The 25,621-nt window shown below is 53.1% G+C and overlaps 1 protein-coding gene across 11 annotated transcripts in view; it reads left to right on the forward strand.

Moving 5' to 3' along the window:
• Positions 1-25,621, forward strand: part of UBR4 (ubiquitin protein ligase E3 component n-recognin 4) — a 2,329,353-nt gene that overhangs the window by 2,039,065 nt on the left and 264,667 nt on the right. For all 11 annotated transcript variants that reach the window (XM_078642504.1, XM_078642505.1, XM_078642507.1 and 8 more), the window contains 3 exons: positions 114-241; positions 1,455-1,587; positions 2,499-2,656. In XM_078642504.1, coding sequence (XP_078498630.1) covers positions 114-241; positions 1,455-1,587; positions 2,499-2,656 — 419 coding nt within the window. The remainder of the gene's footprint in view (positions 1-113; positions 242-1,454; positions 1,588-2,498; positions 2,657-25,621) is intronic.

A 25,621-nucleotide genomic window follows, 5' to 3' on the forward strand; every position in this document is an offset into this window, starting at 1 on the left:
TCTCTCTCTCTCCGCCTCTCTACTACCCAAACTCAAGGCTTCCAGTGTTAGTTACAATACTCTTCTCTGAATTCCACATCAATAGCTAATCTCCAACGCACTTTCTTCTGCAGCCCTTAGTCTTTTCCTGATGGCAGTGAACATCAAGACCCCAGTTGTAGTAGAGAACATCACCCTCATGTGCCTGAAAATTCTTCAAAAACTCATCAAACCTCCTTCTGCAACCAGCAAGAAAAACAAGGTATGGTTGGATATTAAAGGTGATGGGGTAGTGAATTAACAAATGCTATATCCTCTCTTGAACTGCAGTAAGCCTTTTGTGCAAAGCATGTTTAGAAATGATAAATATTGCATGATTTCGAATTAGTAGCAACATTTGCATTTACAACCATTGTAGTTCCGCAAGTGCTCACCATGCCATTGCAGTTTGGGCCCAGCCATATGCAAATCAGTCTTGACCCTGCGCCCAGTGGGAACAGACCAGCCCAAACTGCCAGGCCTGGTCCTCCCTGGACTGGAAACAAGCATCCTAGGACCGGTTTCGCCAGGATAGCTTGACTCCAGTGCCATGGAGAGCACGGGACCCACGTCTGAGCATACCTGTCCCACTCGTTGTGACAAATGCAAAAAGAACGGTGGTGGCAAGTTAATCTGCTTTTGACACGTTTTGTAGTTGTCTTTCAACTGATTAAAGTAAGTTGTGAATTGTAGAAGTCTGACTTGATGTCAGTACTTTTTCTTCCATTGTCCATTCTAAGTTTGGCTAGATTTGTGGCCAAGGATTTCTCAAAATCTGCTTTCAAGTCCATTAGACACATTTTCAGGTCTTCTTTGTCGAGAGTAGTGGTTGTTTACGCAGATATTTCTCTGTATGTGGGTTGCCTGATGTCCATCTGTTTGCCAAAATGGCAGGAAAAAAATCACAATGTCACCAGCCTTGCTTCTAAACTTGTGTGGTTGCATAGGAATTATCCATCTTTACCCTTCCTTGTAAGTGCATGTCTCCTCTCCTCAGGGCATGCCAGTATGTTTTTCTAAGTGATCTGCATTAGCTCCTTGTGTCTCCTGTAAGCAGTCTACAGGAGTGTGAGTGCCTATGGTAGTCACACACACCTGGAGTAGAGTCTGTCTATTTAAGAGTTTTTTTGCCCCATAATGAAGACGTCTTGGGGTATTATCATATTCTCCCTCAACTACACTTTTGTAATAGCGCCTATATATTAAAAAAGAGATGATTCAATTAGTAAAATGTTGTGTCTTTACTTATTATTGAAGACCAATCTAGGAGCCACTATCCTTTATTATTGAGCTCTTGATACTTTGGTAAATGGTGTTGTCCCCAGGTACAATGCCAGGAATTGCCACTGGAGTTATTTATTAAAAATGTCTATGTATAATAATGCACATGCAAGAGATTGGGCATATGCATTACAGTCTACTTCTGTTTCTTGCAGGATGTTCCTGTGGAGGCACTCACCACTGTTAAACCTTACTGTAATGAGATTCATGCTCAGGCCCAGATGTGGCTCAGGCGAGACCCCAAAGCATCATACGAGTCCTGGAAAAAGTGCCTGCCTGCCAGAGGAGGTAATGTATCCTTTGGGTTCCTTTATTTCCTTTTCAAACTGTGCTGCTTTGAAGGATATTCAGCTTCAGACATTCTGTTTTGTATCATGTCTAACCCAATGTACTACTCAGACAGCATTAACTAACCAATAGAAGCAGCATAGTGTGATGGATTACATGTAATAAACATCTGAGCCTACTTAATCTCCCATTGTGCATGTGTTCTGGTGCCGACGCTGTGCATCTTTTACGTGTATCCATTTATTCTGATTAGGTTACACAGTAAGTATTGAGTAGTCGGCAACAGGGTTATTTTTCCCCCAATGATGTTCGAATGATGGACATATAAATTGAGGGAAGCTTAAATGATTGGAATCCTGAGGGAAAGGATGGAGAGGTGAAATGCTTGAATTTCCCACCTAGTCCCTAGTATTTCTGCCTACTAGAGGAAGGTGTTTATCCATGTCTGCCAGTGTGTCTAATGGAATAGCCGGCCCTTGCGCTGTGTAGGATAGCTTGTTTGTATGCTCTGTTAAGTATCCTGCCTGTATAGTAATGCAGCCTGTCTGTGAGTCTACACATCATCTAGCCAGTGTGCCATAGAGAACAGCCTCTCTGTGTGACTTTTGGTGGAGTTATGCTATTCATAGGGCAGCCACCCTGTGTACAATGTAGAGCTGTGTATCCTACATTTGTAAAAGAACACACCCTTATACCATAGTAAGGAGTATGTTCGAGGCATGTAAGCTGTAGATACCCATGCTTTAAGAAACAGCTAACATCACTTGCAAAATTTACTTTGACATGCACAAAGCGTTTTCTGTTAAAGTGTGCATCCAGATTCCTCAATAATGCGTTTTTGTGTCCACTTACTGCATAATGGCCTGATAGTTTAACTACTGAAATTATCCTTTCCCTTGTCTTTGTTTCAGTTACTGATACAAATATGAAGTCTCTCAGTCGTGCTGAGCTCCGCCATGCATACTTGCAGGAGAAATATTTTTGGAAGTGGAAACAATTTCTAAGCAGAAAAGGAAAGCGAAGTTCCCCTCTTGAACTCAAATTGGGGCACAACAACTGGCTTCGACAGGTACGTGTTGTCTACTTTATGGACATATAGCAGGTTCTGGTGGAAAATATCTGCGCAGAGCCAACGATTTATATTAACTTAGTCACTGTCCGGGACTACACAATCTAACTCCAGGAGAGCTAGTAAGAGAAGAAGTGCTAAACTGGACCAGTGGCATAGTTGTAAATCTCTTGTCAGGAACTCAGCCTCCAGAAATTCACAAACACCCCCTGCGTTTCTTGGATCCCATTCAGAATAAAAAAAAAATCAACTCTGCATCTATAAACTGAGGTTTTGATTGGGACTAAATTAACAAAAGATTTTATAAATGTAACCAAATGAGAAGCAGTTCAAACACGTTCATCATAGAGAAACATCTACTGGGGGGAATTATCTAATAGAGACTACTAGCCGCAGCTTCCTTCATGTAGAATTATCCCCAGGCGTGAGACTGGATCCGGAAAATCTTTTACACAGCATCCCTGCGCGCCGGGGGGACGACATCATGAGACTCCGCCCAGGCGTTGTCCGCATACCTGACGTCCGCGAGGTCACGTAAGTCCAACCCCGGCGCGCCTACATCAGTTTTTTCCTTTTCCGCATGCAGCGTGGATCCTGTTTGTGCTCTGGACCTGTTTAGGCCTTACGTTATTGCGTGTGTGTGGGAACAGTGTGCGAATGCCTTTGGGCTTTAAGACGTGCTCGTCTTGTGGACGCCTGATGTCGGAGGCGGGCCCTCACCCCATCTGCATGTGCTGTTTGGGAGAACACCACGACTCCACTGATTGTGAGGTGTGCCAGCAGATGAAGCCGAAGTCTCGGCGGGAGCGCCGGATGAAACTTCTCTTGGGTCACATGTCCAGGACGGTGGCGTCATCTCACCCGGCCCCTACGGAGGGTTCTCGAACCCGCTGCTTCCCTCATCGACAGCGTCCTTCTCCCAGGTCCCCAGCTCCCAGGAGCATCGCTCACCTGTCGGTAAGTGTTGCAGATTGTCCAGAGGGCCGGTTTCCGGCCTGTCGGGGGCGTGGGCTCTCTGCTGGCGGTGGGGCCCCGCGGGTCGTCCCCTTATTCGCCGTTTCCCGGTGTGGGGGCGACTAGAGCCCAGATGGAGACATATGCGGCTGCTTTGCAGGCCTCGTTGGCTTCTCCCCCTCTTTCCGCTCCTGGGACATCAGCGGATTCCTTGCAGTGTGCGGGGCCCTCTGTGACGTTGCCGGTGGCTCCGGCGCCGAATGTCTCGGATCCAGGTTCGGAGGATGTGGTGCCGTTGGGGTGCGGCCCTTCGGGGTTCCCTCCTTCGGACCACGGCGCCTCTGCTTCGCCGCAAACTCCTGTGGGAGTCCCTGTTGTTCCGCGGGAGGTCGCCGGGGCTCGGGACGCACCCTGAGCCCCTCTCCGTCCTCTGACAGGCAGCAGTCTTGGCCGTGGTGACGCTGCGTCGGTGCCGGCGGTAGCTGGCCCTGGCGGTGCCACAGGGGTCAGCAGAGTGGCCCCGTCGGGGTTCGAGGCTGGTGGGGGACTCCTCGTCCTTCACCGGGTCCCTCTCGTCCCTCCAAGCAGGCGGCTGCCTCATCGGAAGTCGAGTCTACGTCTTTCCGGCGCTGTTCCCTCGCCGGCCCGGCTCCGGCCCAGCCCCGGTCTCGTGTGCTGTGGCGGAGTACGTTCCGACGTCTCCCCTGGCGCCAGACGACGACGATGTCCTGCCTCAGATTACGGACTCGACGGCGCCGGGCCGACGTCGAGTCGTTGACACGTCCTCGGAGGCCTCCTCCTCTCCAGAGGTTCGGTGTTTGCTGGTGTCCTCCTAGCCGGAGACGGTCCACCGCGTCGTGGCTTTTTCACCGACGTCGTCTAAAGGCGGCTCCTCGCCATCTCCGCGGTCTTCGCCAGAGGAGCCGCAGGTTCCCCACTCCTCGGTTCCTCTTCCTTCTTTCCGGACCTGGCCCTTCCCTCCAGTTGGCTTGGGGTATGGCCGCCTTAGCTTGCAGCCGTCACCTAATGATGAGCTCCTTTCCCCTCCGCGGGGCCCTACGGAGGCAGGTGCGGCTTTCGCTGGCGCTGTTTCCACAGCTGTTGGAATTTTGCGCATGGTTGACCCAGCTACCCAGTTCCCCGCGGATCATCTTCTGGAAGTTCTCCATCAGGGTTCTGGTGGCCGGGAGCTGTTGCTTCCTTTCAAGGGTTCGCTCCATTCTTCTATTTTGGGGACTTGGGGCCGTCCCGCCACAGTGGACCCGGTGCCCCAACACCTTCTACACCGCCATCGTTCGGCGTCGCGTGATCCAGTCTGTCTTTCCTTTCACCCCTCTACCAGAGGCCCTCTTTTGCAGACTGCCTTTCCTTCTTTGCCGCCGCTGTTATCGCGGGAGGCCCGCTGGCTGGACACCTGGGGGTGCAATATGTTTGCCTCGACCAGTACGGCTCTGCGGGCCCTTAACACACTGTGTGTTTTGTCTCGGTCCACTTCTTGTTTGTGGGACTCGACGGAGTTCCTTATGTCTGCTGCTTTGATTTGACACACCATGTGTTGGATGGCCGGGAGCTGGCGGCGTTTATTCTTCGCTCTGCGTTGGACATCTCGGAGGTGCTGGGTCGTGCCACGGCTTCTCTGGTTGCCCTTCGTCGCCATGCCTGGCTTAGGGACAGTGTGTTCCTGGGGAACGTTCGAGAACGGTTGGTGGACCTCCCCTTCGATGGTGCTCTTTTGTTCCATGCCCCTGCGGACTCGGCCATCCAGAGGTTCTTAGCGGGGCCTCCTCATCCTCTTCCTCCTTCCCCCTCAGTGACCTGCGAGTTACTCTGGTTGTTAGAGGTGTTCTTCCGTTGGGGTAGGTCACCCCGGTTGTCTGTTCTGTGTGATTCATGGCCACTCGAGTCCTCCTTGTTGGGACTGTGGTTCTGTTGGCTGCTGGCTAGCCCTTCTTCTTGACTGTTTTTCCTTTGGGTTTTCTGCACCATGCAGGCCCTGAGATTGGGCCTTCTGTATTTTTCCTCTCTGGCTGCTTGGTAAGCCTTCTGCGGGGTTTTTGCCGCAGGTCTTTTTTTGTTGTCCTCTGCTGCAGAAGTGTTTTCCTAAGAGGTTCCCATGTCTTGGGACGTGACATGCCCTATGTGGGTAGTGGTGGCTGTTAACTACCCGTGTTATGTGCTGGGGAGCTGTGGTAGCCTGCAGGCTTTCTGCTCTCTGTGGCGTTATAGTATTGCAGGTGCAATCTTCTTGCTGATGTCTTGGACTAGCTTGAGTTCCGCCCCAGGGTGTTCTTCTCTGTGGTCGCTGTGCTGTTTTGCCTGGTCTGGCGTGCTGTCCGTGGCCTGGCGTCCTGGTCCTGTCCAGTGCCTCTTCTCTTTGGGCCATGTGTGCGGTCTCCTCCCTGGGGCGTGTCTGGACTTTTCTTCTTCTTCTTCTTCTTCTTTGTCAGCTGGAGTCTGGCTTGCTCTGAATGCTTCTTCCAGTGGGCCTTGCACCCGGTTTTTCCTCTTCTTCCTGTGGGAGGGGTTGGTATTGTGAGAAGTTGGCCTGATATATAGTGTTCACTATTCTAGTGATCACTGTGTATCATACCAAACAACCCTTATTGATGATTGGTTGTAAGTCAACCTTTCAGACCAGCTATCCTAGTAGCATGGATTCGAGCAGTCTTCAGGCTAAACTCTAGAGGGCGTGTTAAGCCAGCTGTTTTACCATCACATATACCCCTTGAACACCAAGTAAAAGGACACCACACAAGTTGTTATGAAAATAAAGGATATTTATTTATAACAAGTCTACCCTGAACTCTTTATGAGTCAGGGAGCTAAGCACAATACAAAACTCTTACGAAAATACTTTAAGTTGCACAATTTACACAAATGCCCGAGGGGCACGAAAAACCATATACACAAAAAGTGGAATGCGAAATACTAGCAGGTAAGTAACAAGATCCAGAGGCTTCAGGATCGCTAGGACTACACTACTGAACCTTAAGATTACGAGCAGGAGGCCTAGGGAGATCGGGTGCAGAGTGTGCACTCTCACGCGGGATGCGGGAAGAAGTCTATGGATGCTAGCGTTTCTAAAGTTACTGTTTCCGGACGAATCCGACTAGATAGACTGAAAACGAAAAAGGATCTGGACACTTGGATAGTGAACCTGTGCTGGAGTACCGAAATACTCAAGTTACCTAGCCCAGGGGCCGCGGCTGCATAGGGTTCAAGAGACGTCGGGAATCCTCGTTAAAGTCTATGGAGCCTGAAAGAAGAAGTTGCTGGCAGGCGACCAGTGAAGAAGTTCTGTGTGATCCAAGGCTGGATCAGTGAAGGAGACGACCTGAAAGCAGAGGGGACTTAGTTCTTAATCACTAGCCAGTGATTATGTGGGCACCAGGATGGCACCGGATGAAGTCACCTCGACCAGGTGAGTGGGCGACGCTGGACTCTGCAGTCACACGGGCTAGGAGGCGTTGTCGGCGTCCAGGCTGGAGGTGCGAGCTGTCCCACGAGGCTGTCGGCGATGCTGGACTCAGGATCTGAGCAACAAACCTTGGCAAAGGCAAGCGCACGCGGTGGAGTCAAGATGGCGTCTGGAGTGGACCAGGAGGGTCCAGGGCACTTCTTGTTGGACAAGAAGCAAGGGCCAGTCTAGGGGACCTAGACCAGCGGTGAAAACGTCGTGGTATGTCGTCAAGAGGGTCACTAGCCAACGGGCAAGTGACCGGACAACGTGGCAAGCAGCAAAGAAGCAGAAGGACCCCACGCAGATCTCGTGGATGCTGGGAGGCTGGACTTCGGTGCTGGAGCTGCTTAGGGTTAGGGCTTCTCAAACCCCAGTGCACTTACTCGAGGGTCTCTCGGGGGTCGTGCTGGTGAAGCGTCGTGCAGGTCTTGAAGATGGCCGGTACCTCGGGTCTCGTCACACCCACGAATCTCAGCTGGGCTGGATCATGTAGGTAGAGGTCAGAGATGGCAGGGAATCCGGGTCTCGTCGAGCTGGGCAGTCTTGTTCCGGAGGATGGACGTGCAGCAAACCGCAAGAGCTTCGATGGTGCCTGCTGGTGCAGGGTGGCTACTCCTTAGCCACAAGGGAGAGTCTTCAGAAAAAGTCAAGAGTTCCTTTGGTGGAAAGTAGTTCAAGATTCAGAATGATCTAATTTGGGAAGGGGGCCTGCTCCTACCTTTATCCTAAGAAAAGGGGCTGGCACGCGACTAGGTCCTGCCCTATGGGTGGGACCAGGAGGGGGGTGGTTACACCCCTCTCCTTTGTCCGGTCTCTTCCCAGCTCAGGGGCTGGTGTGCCCCAGGAACTGGTTTGGGCCGGCATATGCACAGTGAGCACCGGGGTGCCACTTGCAGTCACCTTCCTTTCAGCACTGCCTACCTGGGATACACAAAATCCTGTCTGGGATGGTGCTAGCACCGCCCCTGACAGGAAACCCTTTGTCCAGGCCTCCGTTGCTGGAAGGACTCCCAGCAGCAGGAGGGCAGACTTGTGTCTCGGTGGCAGCATCCATTTTGTGGAGCTGAGGCTGTGTCTGACTTTAACCGGGGTTCACAGTTACATACATGTCGTGTCCCTCTAGAAGGGTGGAATGCTAACCCCGTCGCCAGAATTGGCGAGGGGTTAGTATTCCAATTCGTATGACACCTTACTCGACATGTTTTGATAATGCTATACCAAAGTTAGCATTTAACCGCGAGGATTATAATGCACTTAAGAGTATATGGTATAGCGTTATCATGGAACAGCTATTTGGACTTGGTTCCGCAAGCTGCAAACGGGCTCAGCTCATGCCAGAGCACCATCTCACATAATTCCAAGCACTCTGCCTTCAGGATTGATAAGGCCTGCCATAGGAGTGACTGATAGGAATATATGTGTCCATTTTAGGGTTAGATATAGGTATACTATATCTAAAGCAAAGGGTGATTACACCACCTTGCCCCAGCTGTCTTGCAGCCAGTTGTGTCAGTTTTGGATGGCCGGCCAGGGGTGGCATAATACATGCTTCAGCCCCTGGTAGGCCCTGGGTACACCTATGCCCTGGATACCTAAGGTATACTATACAGGGACTGATAAGGTGACTCAGTATCCAATTAGATATGTACCTAGGGTACATGGAGTCCATTTTAACAGAGAGAGCAGGAAGCCTGGGGTCCTGGATAGCAAGATCCCAGGCCAACTAAGTCAGAAACCAGCAAAACACTAGGCAAAAAGTTGGGGGCAACCATAGTCAGGTATCCACCTTCCTACAGGTATCTGCGTCTTGTCCCTATTTGTGGGTGCAGTTCGTCCCTGTGGGCCGTTGGGAGGTTCTTCCTGGTTGACATTGGGTTAAGCTTTTAGGCTTCCGCTGGCTTGTTGCTGGCTGCGCCTTTCTGTCTGGGATTGCCTTTGTCCGGCCTCTTCTCCTTGGGGTCTCTAGGTTACTCTTCTACTTCGGTGCTCCCCTCCCTGGCCTTGGGCGGAGGTTTGTTGACTTGTACGGGCATGGGGTGCTTGGCCTCCTTTTTGCCTTGCTTTGCTTCCTCTGCTGTGTGAAGGACAGGCTGCCTCTTCTTTCTTTTCCCGCATCCCTTTTGGGGTTGGTGGTCTTCCGCTGGCGGGTGTTCCCCTTGCCTGGGAGTACGGGGCTTCTCGTCCTGTCTTGGGTCTTGGCCCCCGGGGGACCCTCTGTTATGGGCAGGCGGATGGGGTCTTCTCGCAGACCCTCCTTCCCCTTGGGTATGGCATGGGTATCTATTCTACATGAAGGAATCTGCAGCTAGTAGTCTCTATCAGATGTACAAGTTACTTACCTTCAGTAACGATGTATCTGGTAGAGACAATTCTAGCCGCAGATTCCTTCACGGCCCGCCCTTCCTCCCCGTTCTGCGAGGACTTTTGGCTTGGTCTTTTGCACTTTCCTCCTCCTTGTGGCTGGCTGTATCTTCTATGAGTACATTCTTTCCCTCTTTCTGGCAGGATGTTCGTCCTGTTTAATTATTCCTTTCCTCCCCCATTCCTCCCCTTTTGGCACATTGGAGGGTAGGTTTGTGGGTGATTCTGTGCCCATATGCTCTGTTTGCTCCACGTTGTGGCCTATCATCCACCCCGCCCCACCCCTCCCTCCCTCCCCCTTTATTACTAGTGTTCCGGGTCCTCTGCTGTCCTCTAAGTTGGGGTATTTTGGCTGTGCCTCTGCCCTTCGTTTTTTGTGGGGGCTGTCTTGGAGTTTTGTCGTTCCTTGTCTGTCCCGGACTGATTCCCCTTGGTTGGGGTTGTAGTCCTGCCACATGTTCCAATGACATTTTTACATGTGCCTGTTGTCTCCAGGGGGTGAGGGGGGGAGGGGGGATTATCTCTGTATTGGCAGGGTTGCTGCTCAGTTCTGGGCTCTGTTCTTTATTTTTTTCCTGCCTTTGGGTACTGCAGTGCCTATCACTGCTCTTTATGGTGTTGTTCCTGAGCATTCCTTTTCTGTTCTTCGCACACTGTTCCTATACTCTCACAGTTTTGTCTGATGGCTCCGCATTGTGGCGCAGAAAAGTTCTCCGAAGTAAACTGACGTAGGCGCGCCGGAGAAGGGCTTATGTGACCTCGCTGACGTCACGTACGCGGACAACGCCTGGGCGAAGTTGCGTGATGTTGTCCCCCCGGCGCGCAGTGATGCTGCTCAAAAGATTTTCCGGATCCAGTCTCCCGCCAGTGGATAATTCTACGCGAAGGAATCTGCAGCTAGAATCGTCTCTACCAGATACATCGTTACCGAAGGTAAGTAACTCGTACTAATAGGCCCTAAGAAAAGTAACCATGTTCGCTTTGCAACTCATTTTAAGATGCAATGCACACTTAACTATTTTGCCTCTTTGTCCCTTATTGTGAATTATGAATCATTCCAGAACGCTCTGTTGCTACTTCAGAAACGTGACATTTGTTATAGAATTTTGTGACTGTGAAAAAAATAAATCTATGATATGTTTTGGCTAGCCCCTTTTTGGACAATATCAAGGTGAGCACCCAAACACCTTGAGAGATTTGAACAAAATCTGTGAGAGTTGCCACTGTCCGCCCCTTCTGTAGGAAGGTGGATATCTGACTATGGTTACCCCCAACTTTTTGCCTGGTGTTTTGCTGGTTTTTGAATTAGTTGGCCTGGGATCCTGCTATTCAGGACCCCAGGCTTCTCTTCCAGGGGATACTCATTAATATTCATAAGCACTGAATTATCTCCGCCCATGAGCGGGAACCCGGAACACATAACAATATACATATATATGTGTAAATATATCAAAAAGTACATAGTACTAAAATAACTATACACATATAAATGTATAATAACCTTAATATGCAGCCTAACATATATACATAGGCTAATAAAGCCAACATTACACACGTTCTGAAGCATGAAAATATGCTATATATAATGCAATAAACAGGCATGAGCCCAAAATGCATTTCATAACCATGAAAAACTTTTATTTTCATCAAAGAACCTGTTGTAAACAGTTATTAGCCTAAAAGGCTGCATATGAAAAATTGTCTGTGTACAGAAAATCAGACTGGCACCCTGCCTTTAAGGCCCCAGAGAATCTGCACACTTTGCCTTTAAGGCCTCTAGGAGAACTCTGTTCCCATCATGCACCACAGGTGACAGTTAGGTCAGTTCTTTTTTCCGGCTTGTTCTGTGAGGAACCTGGAACTTGAGCTCTGCTCATTTGTAGTATTTTCCTGTCAGAAGTTGTTTTTTTCTTACCTTTTTTTGACAAAAGATTATTTTGGTGGTGTTTTCTATCTTGTTCTGACTAACTGTTGGTATTTTTAAGTCAGAATGCCACCTTTATTTTACAAATGTCCTTCCTGTGGGAAGAAGATGTCTAAAACGGATCCACACTCTGTTTGTGTGGTGTGTCTACCAGCTTCTCATAAGGTGGAAGATTGTTATCACTGCCTCAACCTTTCTAGTACAACTTTAAGAGAAAGGGAGAAAATGAGGTTGCTGGGCCTCCTGGAGAGAGAAAACCGTGGTGGGAAGAGTTCCAAGGGCTTATTATCATCTGCTAAGCCATCTTCTCATCCTAAACGTCGAAGATCAGCGTCTCCAGAAGGTAGAACTAAGAAAACTCGACTCCAGGGAGCGTCGCCGTCAAAAAAGGTGCGGTCGACGTCGAGATCCAGATCGCCGTCAGCATTGTCGGCGTCGAAGAGGGCTCCGTCGACGTCGAGGACTTCGCCGGTGAGGCAAGGTTCAGCGTCTAGACAGTCGCCGTCGAGACATCTGGTGTCGATTGCTGTAAAGACGACGTCGGGGGTGCCACGTTCGACGTCGAAGACTCGTGACAAGTCGACGTCGAGGGAAGAGAGGCGTTCGACATCGAAGGATGGTGTGTCGGCGTCGAAGGATGGTGTGTCGACGTCGAAGGATGGTGTGTCGATGTCGAGGAAAGTGTCGACGTCGAAGGATAGACCGAGGTCGAGAGAGAGACTTACGACGTCTTCGAAGAAGAGGTCGACGTCGAAGGAGTCGACGTCGAGACCTAAAAAGAGAAGATCAAGGTCTCCATCGCGACATAAGTCGATGTCGAAGCATGGCGTGTCTAGGTCTCCCCCACCTGAACACGGGTCGGCGTCGAGACTATCCAGACCGGCCTCTCGGACCTCAATTAGGTCTTTGTCGAGGTCAGACATCAGTCCAGAACATTTGTCTTCTCCGCGAGACCAGCAAGACGACAGGTCTGCGGTGGGGCAAGAGGTAGTGCACCAGGACTCGTCTGTGGTGGCACATTCGGGCTCAACCTCAGGGCAGGTGTCGGATGACAGACAATTGGTGCCCAGACAACGGACTCCATCTCGCTCATTGGTTTCTGAGCACAGTGTAGTTTCCAGAGCCTCCAGGTCTTCAACTGGACTGAATATTGTGCAGGTGTCACCTGAGGCTTCACCTGAGCGTGTAGGGCGGCCTATTAACTTGTCTCCGAGGTGGCTGGAAAGCCTGAGACATTGGAAGATGCGTCCAGATGCAGGACTGATGGGGATGAGGGCTCCGGTTCCTCAGACGGAGCTGCATAGAAGATCTGAAAGAAACAGGTTAGTATTAGATTCCTTACCTTAGAATATCCCCAGGCGTCAGTCTGGATCCGGAAACTTTTGCGTAGCAGTACCACTGCGCGTCGGTAGGCGTCGTCTGCAGGCGTCCCCTGCGGCTCCGCGTCGTCGGCGTCGTGCGCCGTGATGACGTCGCTGGAGTATATAGACGCCGCCTCCGCGCGCTGACGTCAGTTCTTCTTTTTTCCGCGCCAGTTAGCGCAGATCCGAAGAGCAGTACTCCGGTCTTTTGACCAAGTGTTTGTAAAACTTAATCTTTCTACGGTGCCGGTAGGATGCCTGGGTTTAAGAGCTGCGACGAGTGCGACCGCATGATGTCGGTCACCGACCACCATCGACTCTGCCTCCGGTGTCTGGGCGCGGACCACGACGTGGAGTCCTGCGTCGACTGTCGGGCCTTGACTGGAAAAGCTAGGCGGGAGCGGTCCCGCAAGCTTCTCGAGCTCCGAGTGTCGGCCCCGCGTCGAGAGCGGTCCCGGTCCGGTCGGAGGTCGAGGGAGCGGTCGAGGGAACGATCGCAGAGCCGCCATGGGCGCACCGGGAGTCGCCACCATTCCTCCGGTTCGTCAGGTAAGCACAAGAAGTCGGGGCGTCGCCATCGCACCCCGGACTCCCCCCGACGCCCGCGTGATGCGGCCGGGGGCTCGGGTGGCCCCACCCCCGCGGGCCCGCGTGGGTCACCGACGCAGTCTACCCCATACCCGTCGGTCCCTGGGGAAGGCGCGTCGCGTGAGGAGATCGAGGCCTTCCTCATTGCTATGAGGGCGAGGTCTCCTCCGGCGGGGCCTACGGCGCCTGCGGGGCCGTCGGTCCCGTCTGGGGGCCCGAGCGGTTCGGGTGCTTCTGCCCCGACGCCGCCGGTGGCTCCGGTCCCGGCGCCGCTGGGTCCCTCAGGTTCGTCGCCGGCTGGTCTCCCGGCCTCTCCGGCGTCGGTTCCTTTGGGCCAACCCGTGGTACCGCCTCCGCGTGGTGCAGCGACTCCGCCGTCGGCTCCGGCCGGCGTCGGGTCCCCGGCACCGACGCCGCGCGGCGCCACCCCCATTCCCTCCCCGACTCCGGACACGGAGTCGGACCGGCGTCGGCCGACGCCGGATTCGACGCCGATGGGGCCCGTTGACCCCGATGTCTATATCGTCGACCCTAAATATGGGTATGATGAGGATGAGTATGGAGAGGGTTGGGAGGGGTCTGAGGACCCTTTATCCCGTGCCTGCCAGTATGATGTGGACTGGGTAGGTGATCTGGGTGATGCCAGTGGCCTGGACGAGTCGCCCAACCCTGGGTTTGTCTCCCCGTCCCCTGTGGCGTCTGAGGCAGGTGCTGCCTATTCAGTGGTCCTGATGAGGGCTGCCAAGGCCTTACACCTTGAGCTCCCCGTCGCGAAGGTCAAACCGAACATTTTGACCGAAGTATTTAAACCGCAGTCATGCCCCCAGGAGCCTCTGCTGCCGTTTAATGAGGCCCTGACGGATGTCCTTTTGGGCACCTGGTCCAGGCCCGCTTCCGGTGCACCGGTTGACCGGAATGTGGCAAGGCGTCACCGTCCATGCTCGGACGACCCTGCCTTTTTATCCACCCATCCCTCCCCGGAGAGTCTGGTGATCCAGGCCTCCACTTCGCAGTCCGCATTTCCGTCGGCTCCGCCCGATCGGGAATCAAAGCGGTATGACCAGTTTGGTAAAAAGGTCTTTTCCTCTTTGAGCGCTGGACTGCGGTCTTGTAATACCGCGTGCCTCTTGGGCCGCTACACCCACTCCCTGTGGGATACGGTCGAAGAGTGTTTGCCGCAATGCCCCCAGGAAGTGCGGGACAAGCTCACCCGGGCCTTGGTTGAAGGCCGGGATGCGGCGCGGTACTCGATCCGTTGTGGTCTGGACACGACCGACTCCCTGGGACGGGCCATGTCCACGACGGTGGCGATTCGTCCCCATGCTTGGCTGAGATCTGCCAACTTTTCGCCAGACGTCCAAAATACACTCATGGACATGCCATTTGATGGCAGTCGCCTGTTTGGTGACAAAGCGGACCACGCGCTGGAGCGCTTCAAGGACTCCAGGGTTACGGCCAAGTCCTTGGGTCTTTCGACCCAGCGCCAGCAGACGGGTTCGTTTCGCCCCTTTCGTGGCCAAGGGAGGGGCGGTCCCACACGTGCTGCCAGCCACGCGCCGCAGAACGCTCCCCAACGCGGTGGCGGCCGTGGTTTCCGCCGTGGTGGCGGTAGAGGCCAGCGGCGTGGTCAGTCCACGCCTCCCTCCGCTGCTGCATCCAAGCCTTCCTAGTCCGAGCTTTCGGGCTCACGTGACGCCAGTGGGTGGCAGGGTTCGCCATCACCACTCCCGCTGGCGCGCGATAACATCGGACAGGTGGGTGCTGCAGCTCGTTCGAAGGGGCTATGCTCTCCCCTTCGAGTCCACTCCTCCAGCCATGCCACCGCAGAACCACCGTGTGTCGGGGGACCACTTGACACTTCTGCAGGAGGAAGTTACGGCCCTCTTGGCCAAGGGGGCCATCGAGCGCGTTCCTGGGCCAGAAGTAGGGTGTGGTTGCTACTCCCACTACTTTCTGGTACCCAAGAAGGACAAGGGAGGCCTGCGTCCTATCTTGGACCTGCGGAACGTCAACGGCTTCCTCCGGAAGGAGAAGTTCAAGATGTTGACTTTGGCTCAGGTCTTGGCTGCTCTAGACCCACAAGACTGGATGGTAGCGTTGGACTTGCAGGATGCGTATTTTCACATCCCCGTCCTGCCGGCCCACCGGCGTTACCTGCGGTTCACGGTAGGCCACGAGCACTTTCAGTTTATCGTGCTCCCATTCGGCCTTACCAGCGCCCCACGGGTGTTCACGAAAGTGATGGCGGTGGTCGCAGCTCATCTGCGCCGGTTAGGGGTTTCAGTCTTCCCCTACCTCGACGACTGGTTGTTGAAGGCGGGCTCGCCCCAGACAGTCGTCCACCACCTTCAGACGACGGCAGACCTCCTGCACGAGCTGGGGTTTTCCATCAATGTGCCGAAATCACACCTGTGTCCCTCTCAAAAGCTCCTTTTCATCGGAGCGGTTCTCGACTCGGCGCAGTTTCGGGTTTATCCCCCGGAACGGCGGGTCCGGGATATTCAGGCTCTGATTCCCATCTTTCAGCCGTTATCCCGGGTTTCGGTCAGGTTGACGCTGCGGCTTCTGGGGCTGATGGCCTCCTGCATCCTACTGGTGCATCACGCCAGGTGGCGGATGCGGGCTCTGCAGTGGGACCTGAAGTTTCAGTGGGCCCAGCATCAGGGCAACCTATCCGACCATGTCCTGATCTCGGAGGGCACTGCGAGACAGTTGCAGTGGTGGCTTACGGACCGCGATTGGGTCAGAGGCAGATCCCTCTCCCTTCCCCAACCGGAGCACGTGGTTGTGACGGACGCGTCCCTCCAGGGCTGGGGTGGCCACTTGGGAGAGGCGGAGATCAGAGGCATCTGGTCTCCGGCGGAGTCCCGGCTCCATATCAACATGTTGGAGCTGCGGGCGATTCGCCTAGCACTGAAGGCATTCCTCCCCTTTGTCAACGGGAGTGTAGTGCAGGTGTTCACGGACAACACCACCGCCATGTGGTACTGCAACAAACAGGGCGGTGTGTGGTCGTGGACCCTTTGCCAGGAGGCTCTGCGTCTCTGGCAATGGCTGGAACGTCAGGGCGTGACTCTGACGGTTCAACACCTGGCAGGTTCTCTGAACGCCAGGGCGGACGAACACAGCCGTCGGTGCTCGGTGGATCACGAATGGCGTCTGAACTCGGACGTGGCGAGAGGCCTCTTTCAGCAATGGGGAGAGCCTTGGTTAGATCTATTCGCCACAGAAGAGAACGCGCAATGTCATCAGTTCTGCGCGTTGGAGTTTCCAAGACGGCACTCGCTCGGCGACGCCTTTCGGCGCGAGTGGAGTTGCGGTCTGTTGTACGCCTTTCCGCCTATACCACTTCTGCCCAGAGTGCTGAAGAAGATCAGGCGCGACCGGGCCCAAGTTATCCTTGTGGCTCCGGACTGGGCTCGAAGGTACTGGTATCCCGAGCTACTCAGCATGTCAGTCGGTCCCTCGATCCGCCTGCCCCTTCAGGAGGACCTTCTGTCGCAGCAGCAGGGGACGGTCCTCCACCCGAACCTGTCCAGTCTCCACCTCCATGCTTGGAGATTGAGCGGCGACAGTTGAGGCCATTTGACTTGCCTCCTGAAGTCTGTGATGTTATTCTGGCAGCCAGGCGTCCCTCCACAAAGTCGGTATACGCCTGCCGGTGGAACAGATTTGTGGCATGGTGCACAGCAAAGGCTGTGGACCCCCTTTCTGCCCCTCTGTCTGAGGTTCTCCTCTTCCTTCTTTCCCTTGCCCAGCAGGGCTCTGCTCTGGGCACTATCAAGGGCTATCTTTCTGCCCTTTCCGCCTTCTTAAGGCTACCTGATCAGCCATCTTTATTCAAGTCCCCTATTGTATTACGATTCTTAAAAGGCATCACGCACATGTATCCACCTGCTCCGTTCGTGATGCCTCAGTGGGACTTGAACCTGGTTCTGACTTTCCTGATGTGTGCTCCCTTTGAGCCTCTTCATTCCTGTCCTCTCCGTCTTCTCACTTTAAAGACGGCCTTCCTGGTTGCCATCACCTCTGCCAGGAGAGTGAGTGAGCTCCAGGCCCTTTCTGTTAAACCTCCTTTCTTGTCTGTTCATCCTGACAAGGTGGTTCTAAGGACTAGACCTTCTTTCCTGCCCAAGGTAGTCTCTGCTTTTCATATTGGGCAGTCCATCACCTTGCCCTCCTTCTTCCCGCCTCCGCATCCTTCAAAGGATGAAGAGCGGCTCCATCGTCTGGACCCAAAACGTGCGCTTTCATTCTACATGGATCGCACACGCCAGTTCCGGGTGGATGACCAACTGTTTGTTGGCTACGTGGGTGAGAAGAAGGGAAGGGCGGTACAGAAACGAACCATCTCTCGGTGGGTCGTCCTGTGCATCAAAGCATGCTACTCTTTGGCTCGGAAGGAGCCTCCTGTTGGGCTGAGGGCCCATTCCACTCGGGCTACGGCGGCTACTACTGCCCTGGGCCGTGGAGTCCCTTTGCAGGACATTTGCCAGGCGGCTACGTGGGCCTCGCTGCACACCTTTGCGAGGCACTACTGCCTGGACAGTCAAGTCCGGAGGGATGGCTTCTTTGGCCGTTCGGTCCTCCAGGACTTTCTGGTGTAGGTTGTATTGGTTCGCAGACCCACCACCGGGGTTGGTATTGCTGGGGTATCTATTCTAAGGTAAGGAATCTAATACTAACCTGTTTCTTTCAGATGAACAAGTTACTTACCTTCGGTAACGATATATCTGTAAGAAACAGTAGTTAGTATTAGATTCCTTACCGCCCCACCCATCCTCCCCGTTCTGCGAACTGATACCTAGGGTTAAGGACATCCCTTTCAGGGCCCTAGTTTCAAATGGCACCAGTGTTAGTTCTCACATGGCTCTGCGTGTTCTGGCGCGGAAAAGCTGTGTGCAAAGAACTGACGTCAGCGCGCGGAGGCGGCGTCTATATACTCCAGCGACGTCATCACGGCGCACGACGCCGACGACGCGGAGCCGCAGGGGACGCCTGCAGACGACGCCTACCGACGCGCAGGGGTACTGCTACGCAAAAGTTTCCGGATCCAGACTGACGCCTGGGGATATTCTAAGGTAAGGAATCTAATACTAACTACTGTTTCTTACAGATATATCGTTACCGAAGGTAAGTAACTTGTTCATCACGCTCGAGGTCCTTAGTGAGAGAGAAATCACGTTCAAGGGAACGAAGGAGGCAGCGATCGGCATCTCCTCAGAGGCGGAGTAGGACTCCTTCATCATCTTCTACGTCATCTAAGTCTTCTTTAAGGTCTTCATATAGAGACTATTCTCCCACAATCTCATCTACTCCTCCGTCCAGAGTGTCTCCAGTGGATGATTTGGGCACATTTAATGATGTGTTGTGTCGTGGGGCGAATAAGTTCAAGATCAAGATGGCAGTTCCTCAAATAGCAACGTCAGTCATCTTTGAAACCCTACATCACAAGACGACTGGTAGGCCTCTTCTGCCGTTAGTGCCCGGGTTGATAGAACCAGCAATGAGAACATTCTTAACTCCGGCCACGGTGGGTTCTGGTCCTCCTAGGATTGCTAAGAAGTACAGGGCTCCAGCAGAGGATCCTTTATTTTTGCGTTCTGACCCCCCTCCAGATTCACTTATTTTGGCGGCAGTCAGAAAAGCACATTCTGCGGCATCTACCTCTTCTGCTCCACCTGAAAAGGATAGTAAGAGTATGGATTCCTTGGGGAGAAGAATGTGCAACACCTCAGGTTCGGTCATGAGTGGCCAGTGCGTCAGCCTTATTGGGCCGCTATGATCGTCTGCTCTGGGACTCAGTGGCTCGTTTTGCAGATAAACTCCCTAAGGAGGATCAGAAAGACTTCCTGGAAATAGTGGAAGAAGGAGGATTGGTGGCTAACCAGAGTATAAGTGCGGCTGCTGATGCGGCGGATCTGTCAGCTCATGGCTATGCACATGGTGTTTGTGCTAGACGTACGGCTTGGCTTCACCTTACGGGACTAAAGCCAGAGGCGCAGAGAAAAATGGTAAATTTACCTTTTAATGGTTCGACTCTGTTTGGCTCTCACGCTGACGACGAAATGTCTAAAATGAAAGTGGAGTTGGACACTCTGAAGGCCGTCGGTCTTGAAAAAAAAAAGAATTTAGACGTCGGGGTAATTTTCGTCCCTTTGACAAAAGATCTATTCAGCAGAAGGGCCAACAGTCGAATTGGTCCTCGCAAAATCAAGGCCAGAATCAGCAGAGGTCGCAATTTCAACAGCGACGACCTGGACGAGGCAGAGGCAATGGAAACAGGCAGCAATACTCTGCTACCAAGCAGCCTCAAAAACAATGAACAGATGCTTCCTCCACAACCGTGTGCCACTCCGGTTGGAGGAAGTATTGTGTGGTATCTGGACGAGTGGAAGCAAATCACAAAGGACAGATGGGTGCTGAGTATCATTCAGAGCGGGTACCTTTTGAGATTCAAGAAGCCTCCTCCTGTCATTCGCCCCCTAAAGATGGTTCAGTGGAATATAAGGCGCTTGCAACAGGAAGCGAACGCCATAGAACCAGTACCATCTCAACAGAGAGGTCAAGGCCTGTACTCTCGATTTTTTTCTCGTAAAGAAAAAAGGTCCAGCTACGGAGTTCAGACCCATTCTGGATCTGAGAAGATTGAACAAATTCATTCGGAAGGAGAAATTTCGAATGCTGGCTCTTCATCAGATTTTCCCTCAATTACACCAAGGGGATTGGATGTGCTCCATCGATCTGAAAGATGCGTACTTTCATATTCCGGTATCCAGAAAGCATCGCAAGTTCCTCAGGTTCCAAGTAGGGGCTCATCATTACCAGTACTCAGTACTCCCTTTTGGCCTGAGATCAGCTCCCAGAAAATTTTCAAAATGTATGGCGGTAGTGGCAGCTTGTCTTCGAAAGAGACGGATTTTCATATATCCGTACTTGGACGACTGGCTTCTGAAGAGTTCATCCCCATCGCTACTAGAAGAACATCTATCGATATGCCTCCAACTCATGTGCAAGTTGGGTCTGCAAGTCAACTACAAGAAGTCCATAATGAATCCCACCCAGAAGATCCACTACCTGGGTGCACAACTGGACACAGAAAAAGAAAACGTGTGTCCTTCGGAAGAGAGATGGTCATCTATCAAGGCGAAGTGCGTGCTTCTCCTCCAGTATGCAAGTCCGACAGTTCGGCAAGTATCCTCTCTCCTGGGGTCCATGGCATCATGCATATTCATCGTGCCAAACGCACGTTTGCAGATGCGTCCTCTGCAGCAGTGTCTGGAAGATCAGTGGAAACAGAGGACGGGATGCTGGGAGGATCGAATTCATCTCCAACAGTCGGCAAGAGATTCCATTCGGTGGTGGATGAAGAAGGCACACTTGATGAAGGAGTTCCTTTTCATCAGGACCCACCAACGCAGACTCTAATCACAAATGCTTCTCTCCTAGGTTGGGAGGCACATATGGGCCCTCTTCAGGTACAAGGGCTATGGTCAGACTTCGAGAAAGGATATCACATCAATCTACTCGAACTCAGAGCGGTCCATCTTGCTCTCAAGTCTCTGGCTCCATCTCTACAGACTCGGTCCCTTCTGGTGCAAACAGACAATACAACAACAATGTATTATCTAAACAAGCAGGGGGGTACCAGATCCAGGACTCTGTCTATAGAAGCCCAGACCATCTGGCATTGGTTACTTGCACGGGACCTGTCCATAACAGCAGTTCACCTACCAGGGAGTCTCAACTCAGAGGCGGACGGCCTCAGCAGAGACTTTGTCGAAGGGCACGACTGGGTTCTCAACGAAGACGTCGCGCACAGCATTTACCAGGCTTGGGGAACACCAGACATCGATCTGTTCGCAGACGCGGCAAACACAAAATGCCCCATTTTCGCGTCCAGGTTTTCCCAGAAAGGGTCTCAAGGGAATGCCCTTTTGATAGACTGGTGTCAAAATTTGCTGTACGCCTTTCCACCAACACCGTTGATACCAGCAGTGATCAACCGGATGTACAAGACCAACTCCAGAATGATACTGATTTGCCCGGAGTGGCCACGCCAGTGGTGGTTCCCAGATCTCCTCCAGTTGTCAATCAGGCCACACAGGAGATTGCCTTGTCGCCCGGATCTTCTGTCCAAGCAGGAGGGGCGAGTGTTTCACCCCAGTCTGCCCTCCCTGTGCTTGGCAGCATGGCTCCTGAAGTCATCCAGTACGGACATTTACAGCTGAATCCGGAGTGTATGAACATTATTAAGGAGGCTAAGCGGCCTTCTACAAGACAATCCTACGGATTTAAGTGGAAACGCTTTTACCTCTGGTGTCAGAGTAAAGGTCTTAACCCTATTAGAGTGAGCGAAATTCAGGCTCTGTGTTGCAAGGAACCGTACACAGTTTTTTCATGGAAACAGAGTGGTGCTCAGGACTCATCCGGCTTTTCTGCCTAAGGTGGTGTCGGATTTTCATGTTAACCAATCCATAACATTGCCTACTTTATTTCCAAACCCTTCGAGTCCGGCTGAGCAGACTTTGCATTCATTAGATCTAAAGAGGGTTTTGAAATTTTACTTAGATAAAACGAAGTCTTTGAGACACACGGACCGTTTGTTTGTGAACTATGTTCCTACGAATACTGAAACCACCGCAATGAAGCGCACACCGCTAGCCCCTCCTCCGGATCGCCCCTCGGGATTCTGGTACTTGTAGTTCAATAGTGGATCACCCAGGTGGGTGCAAGTTGGTACTTGTTGGACTGATGGATCTCTAGACCCGATACATGTCCCGGGTTTTTGGGTATCGCCCGAGACATGGCTCGGGTTTCGGGATGACTTCCCTCATCAGTAGAGAAATGGTTAGGGGTGGAGGAGAAGGCCGCCAAACAACCGTCAATGGCCTCGATGCCCGAACCGGCACGCAGGGCAGCATCCATGAGCCCGTCGGCTCAAAGCTTAAGGGAGCCAATTAATTGAAACCACCGCAATGGAGCGCACACCGCTAGCCCCTCCTCCGGATCGCCCCTCGGGATTCTGGTACTTGTAGTTCAATAGTGGATCACCCAGGTGGGTGCAAGTCGGTACTTGTTGGACTGATGAATCTCTAGACCCGATACATGTCCCGGGTTTTTGGGTATCGCCCGAGACATGGCTCGGGTTTCGGGATAGCTTCCCTCATCAGTAGAGAAATGGTTAGGGGTGGAGGAGAAGGCCGCCAAACAACCGTCAATGGCCTCGATGCCCGAACCGGCACGCAGGGCAGCATCCAGGAGCCCGTCGGCTCAAAGCTCAAGGGAGCCAATTAATTGAAACCACCGCAATGGAGCGCACACCGCTAGCCCCTCCTCCGGATCGCCCCTCGGGATTCTGGTACTTGTAGTTCAATAGTGGATAACCCAGGTGGGTGCAAGTCGGTACTTGTTGGACTGATGAATCTCTAGACCCGATACATGTCCCGGGTTTTTGGGTATCGCCCGAGACATGGCTCGGGTTTCGGGATAACTTCCCTCATCAGTAGAGAAATGGTTAGGGGTGGAGGAGAAGGCCGCCAAACAACCGTCAATGGCCTCGATGCCCGAACCGGCACGCAGGGCAGCATCCAGGAGCCCGTCGGCTCAAAGCTCAAGGGAGCCAATTAATTGAAACCACCGCAATGGAGCGCACACCGCTAGCCTCTCCTCCGGATCGCCCCTCGGGATTCTGGTACTTGTAGTTCAATAGTGGATCACCCAGGTGGGTGCAAGTCTGTACTTGTTGGACTGATGAATCTCTAGACCCGATACATGTCCCGGGTTTTTGGGTATCGCCAGAGACATGGCTCGGGTTTCGGGATAACTTCCCTCATCAGTAGAGAAATGGTTAGGGGTGGAGGAGAAGGCCGCCAAACAACCGTCAATGGCCTCGATGCCCGAACCGGCACGCAGGGCAGCATCCAGGAGCCCGTCGGCTCAAAGCTGAAGGGAGCCAATTAATTGAAACCACCGCAATGGAGCGCACACCGCTAGCCCCTCCTCCGGATCGCCTCTCGGGATTCTGGTACTTGTAGTTCAATAGTGGATCACCCAGGTGGGTGCAAGTCAGTACTTGTTGGACTGATGAATCTCTAGACCCGATACATGTCCCGGGTTTTTGGGTATCGCCCGAGACATGGCTCGGGTTTCGGGATAACTTCCCTCATCAGTAGAGAAATGGTTAGGGGTGGAGGAGAAGGCCGCCAAACAACCGTCAATGGCCTCGATGCCCGAACCGGCACGCAGGGCAGCATCCAGGAGCCCGTCGGCTCAAAGCTCAAGGGAGCCAATTAATTGAAACCACCGCAATGGAGCGCACACCGCTAGCCCCTCCTCCGAATCGCCCCTCGGGTTTCTGGTACTTGTAGTTCAATAGTGGATCACCCAGGTGGGTGCAAGTCGGTACTTGTTGGACTGATGAATCTCTAGACCCGATACATGTCCCGGGTTTTTGGGTATCGCCCGAGACATGGCTCGGGTTTCGGGATAACTTCCCTCATCAGTAGAGAAATGGTTAGGGGTGGAGGAGAAGGCCGCCAAACAACCGTCAATGGCCTCGATGCCCGAACCGGCACGCAGGGCAGCATCCAGGAGCCCGTCGGCTCAAAGCTCAAGGGAGCCAATTAATTGAAACCACCGCAATGGAGCGCACACCGCTAGCCCCTCCTCCGGATCGCCCCTCGGGATTCTGGTACTTGTAGTTCAATAGTGGATCACCCAGGTGGGTGCAAGTCGGTACTTGTTGGACTGATGAATCTCTAGACCCGATACATGTCCCGGGTTTTTGGGTATCGCCCGAGACATGGCTCGGGTTTCGGGATAACTGCCCTCATCAGTAGAGAAATGGTTAGGGGTGGAGGAGAAGGCCGGCAAACAACCGTCAATGGCCTTGATGCCCGAACCGGCACGCAGGGCAGCATCCAGGAGCCCGTCGGCTCAAAGCTCAAGGGAGCCAATTAATTGAAACCACCGCAATGGAGCGCACACCGCTAGCCCCTCCTCCGGATCACCCCTCGGGATTCTGGTACTTGTAGTTCAATAGTGGATCACCCAGGTGGGTGCAAGTCGGTACTTGTTGGACTGATGAATCTCTAGACCCGATACATGTCCCGGGTTTTTGGGTATCGCCCGAGACATGGCTCGGGTTTCGGGATAACTTCCCTCATCAGTGGAGAAATGGTTAGGGGTGGAGGAGAAGGCCGCCAAACAACCGTCAATGGCCTCGATGCCCGAACCGGCACGCAGGGCAGCATCCAGGAGCCCGTCGGCTCAAAGCTCAAGGGAGCCAATTAATTGAAACCACCGCAATGGAGCGCACACCGCTAGCCCCTCCTCCGGATCGCCCCTCGGGATTCTGGTACTTGTAGTTCAATAGTGGATCACCCAGGTGGGTGCAAGTCGGTACTTGTTGGACTGATGAATCTCTAAACCCGATACATGTCCCGGGTTTTTGGGTATCGCCCGAGACATGGCTCGGGTTTCGGGATAACTTCCCTCATCAGTAGAGAAATGGTTAGGGGTGGAGGAGAAGACCGCCAAACAACCGTCAATGGCCTCGATGCCCGAACCGGTACGCAGGGCAGCATCCAGGAGCCCGTCGGCTCAAAGCTCAGGGGAGCCAATTAATTGAAACCACCGCAATGGAGCGCACACCGCTAGCCCCTCCTCCGGATCGCCCCTCGGGATTCTGGTACTTGTAGTTCAATAGTGGATCACCCAGGTGGGTGCAAGTCGGTACTTGTTGGACTGATGAATCTCTAGACCCGATACATGTCCCGGGTTTTTGGGTATCGCCCGAGACATGGCTCGGGTTTCGGGATAACTTCCCTCATCAGTCGAGAAATGGTTAGGGGTGGAGGAGAAGGCCGCCAAACAACCGTCAATGGCCTCGATGCCCGAACTGGCACGCAGGGCAGCATCCAGGAGCCCGTCGGCTCAAAGCTCAAGGGAGCCAATTAATTGAAACCACCGCAATGGAGCGCACACCGCTAGCCCCTCCTCCGGATCGCCCCTCGGGATTCTGGTACTTGTAGTTCAATAGTGGATCACCCAGGTGGGTGCAAGTCGGTACTTGTTGGACTGATGAATCTCTTGGCGGCCTTCTTTTCCACCCCAAATACGTTCTCTACTGATGAGGGAAGATATCCCGAAACCCGGGCCATGTCTCGGGTCTAGAGATCTTCACAACAAGTACTCACTTGCACCTACTGAGGTGAACCACTCATGAACTATACGTACCAGAATCCTTAGGGGCAATCCGGAGGAGGGGCTAGCGGTGTGCGATCCATTGCGGTTGATTCTACAAATGGGCTCCC

Source organism: Lissotriton helveticus, chromosome 5_1, assembly GCF_964261635.1.
Source record: "Lissotriton helveticus chromosome 5_1, aLisHel1.1, whole genome shotgun sequence".
Classification (NCBI taxonomy): domain Eukaryota; kingdom Metazoa; phylum Chordata; class Amphibia; order Caudata; family Salamandridae; genus Lissotriton; species Lissotriton helveticus.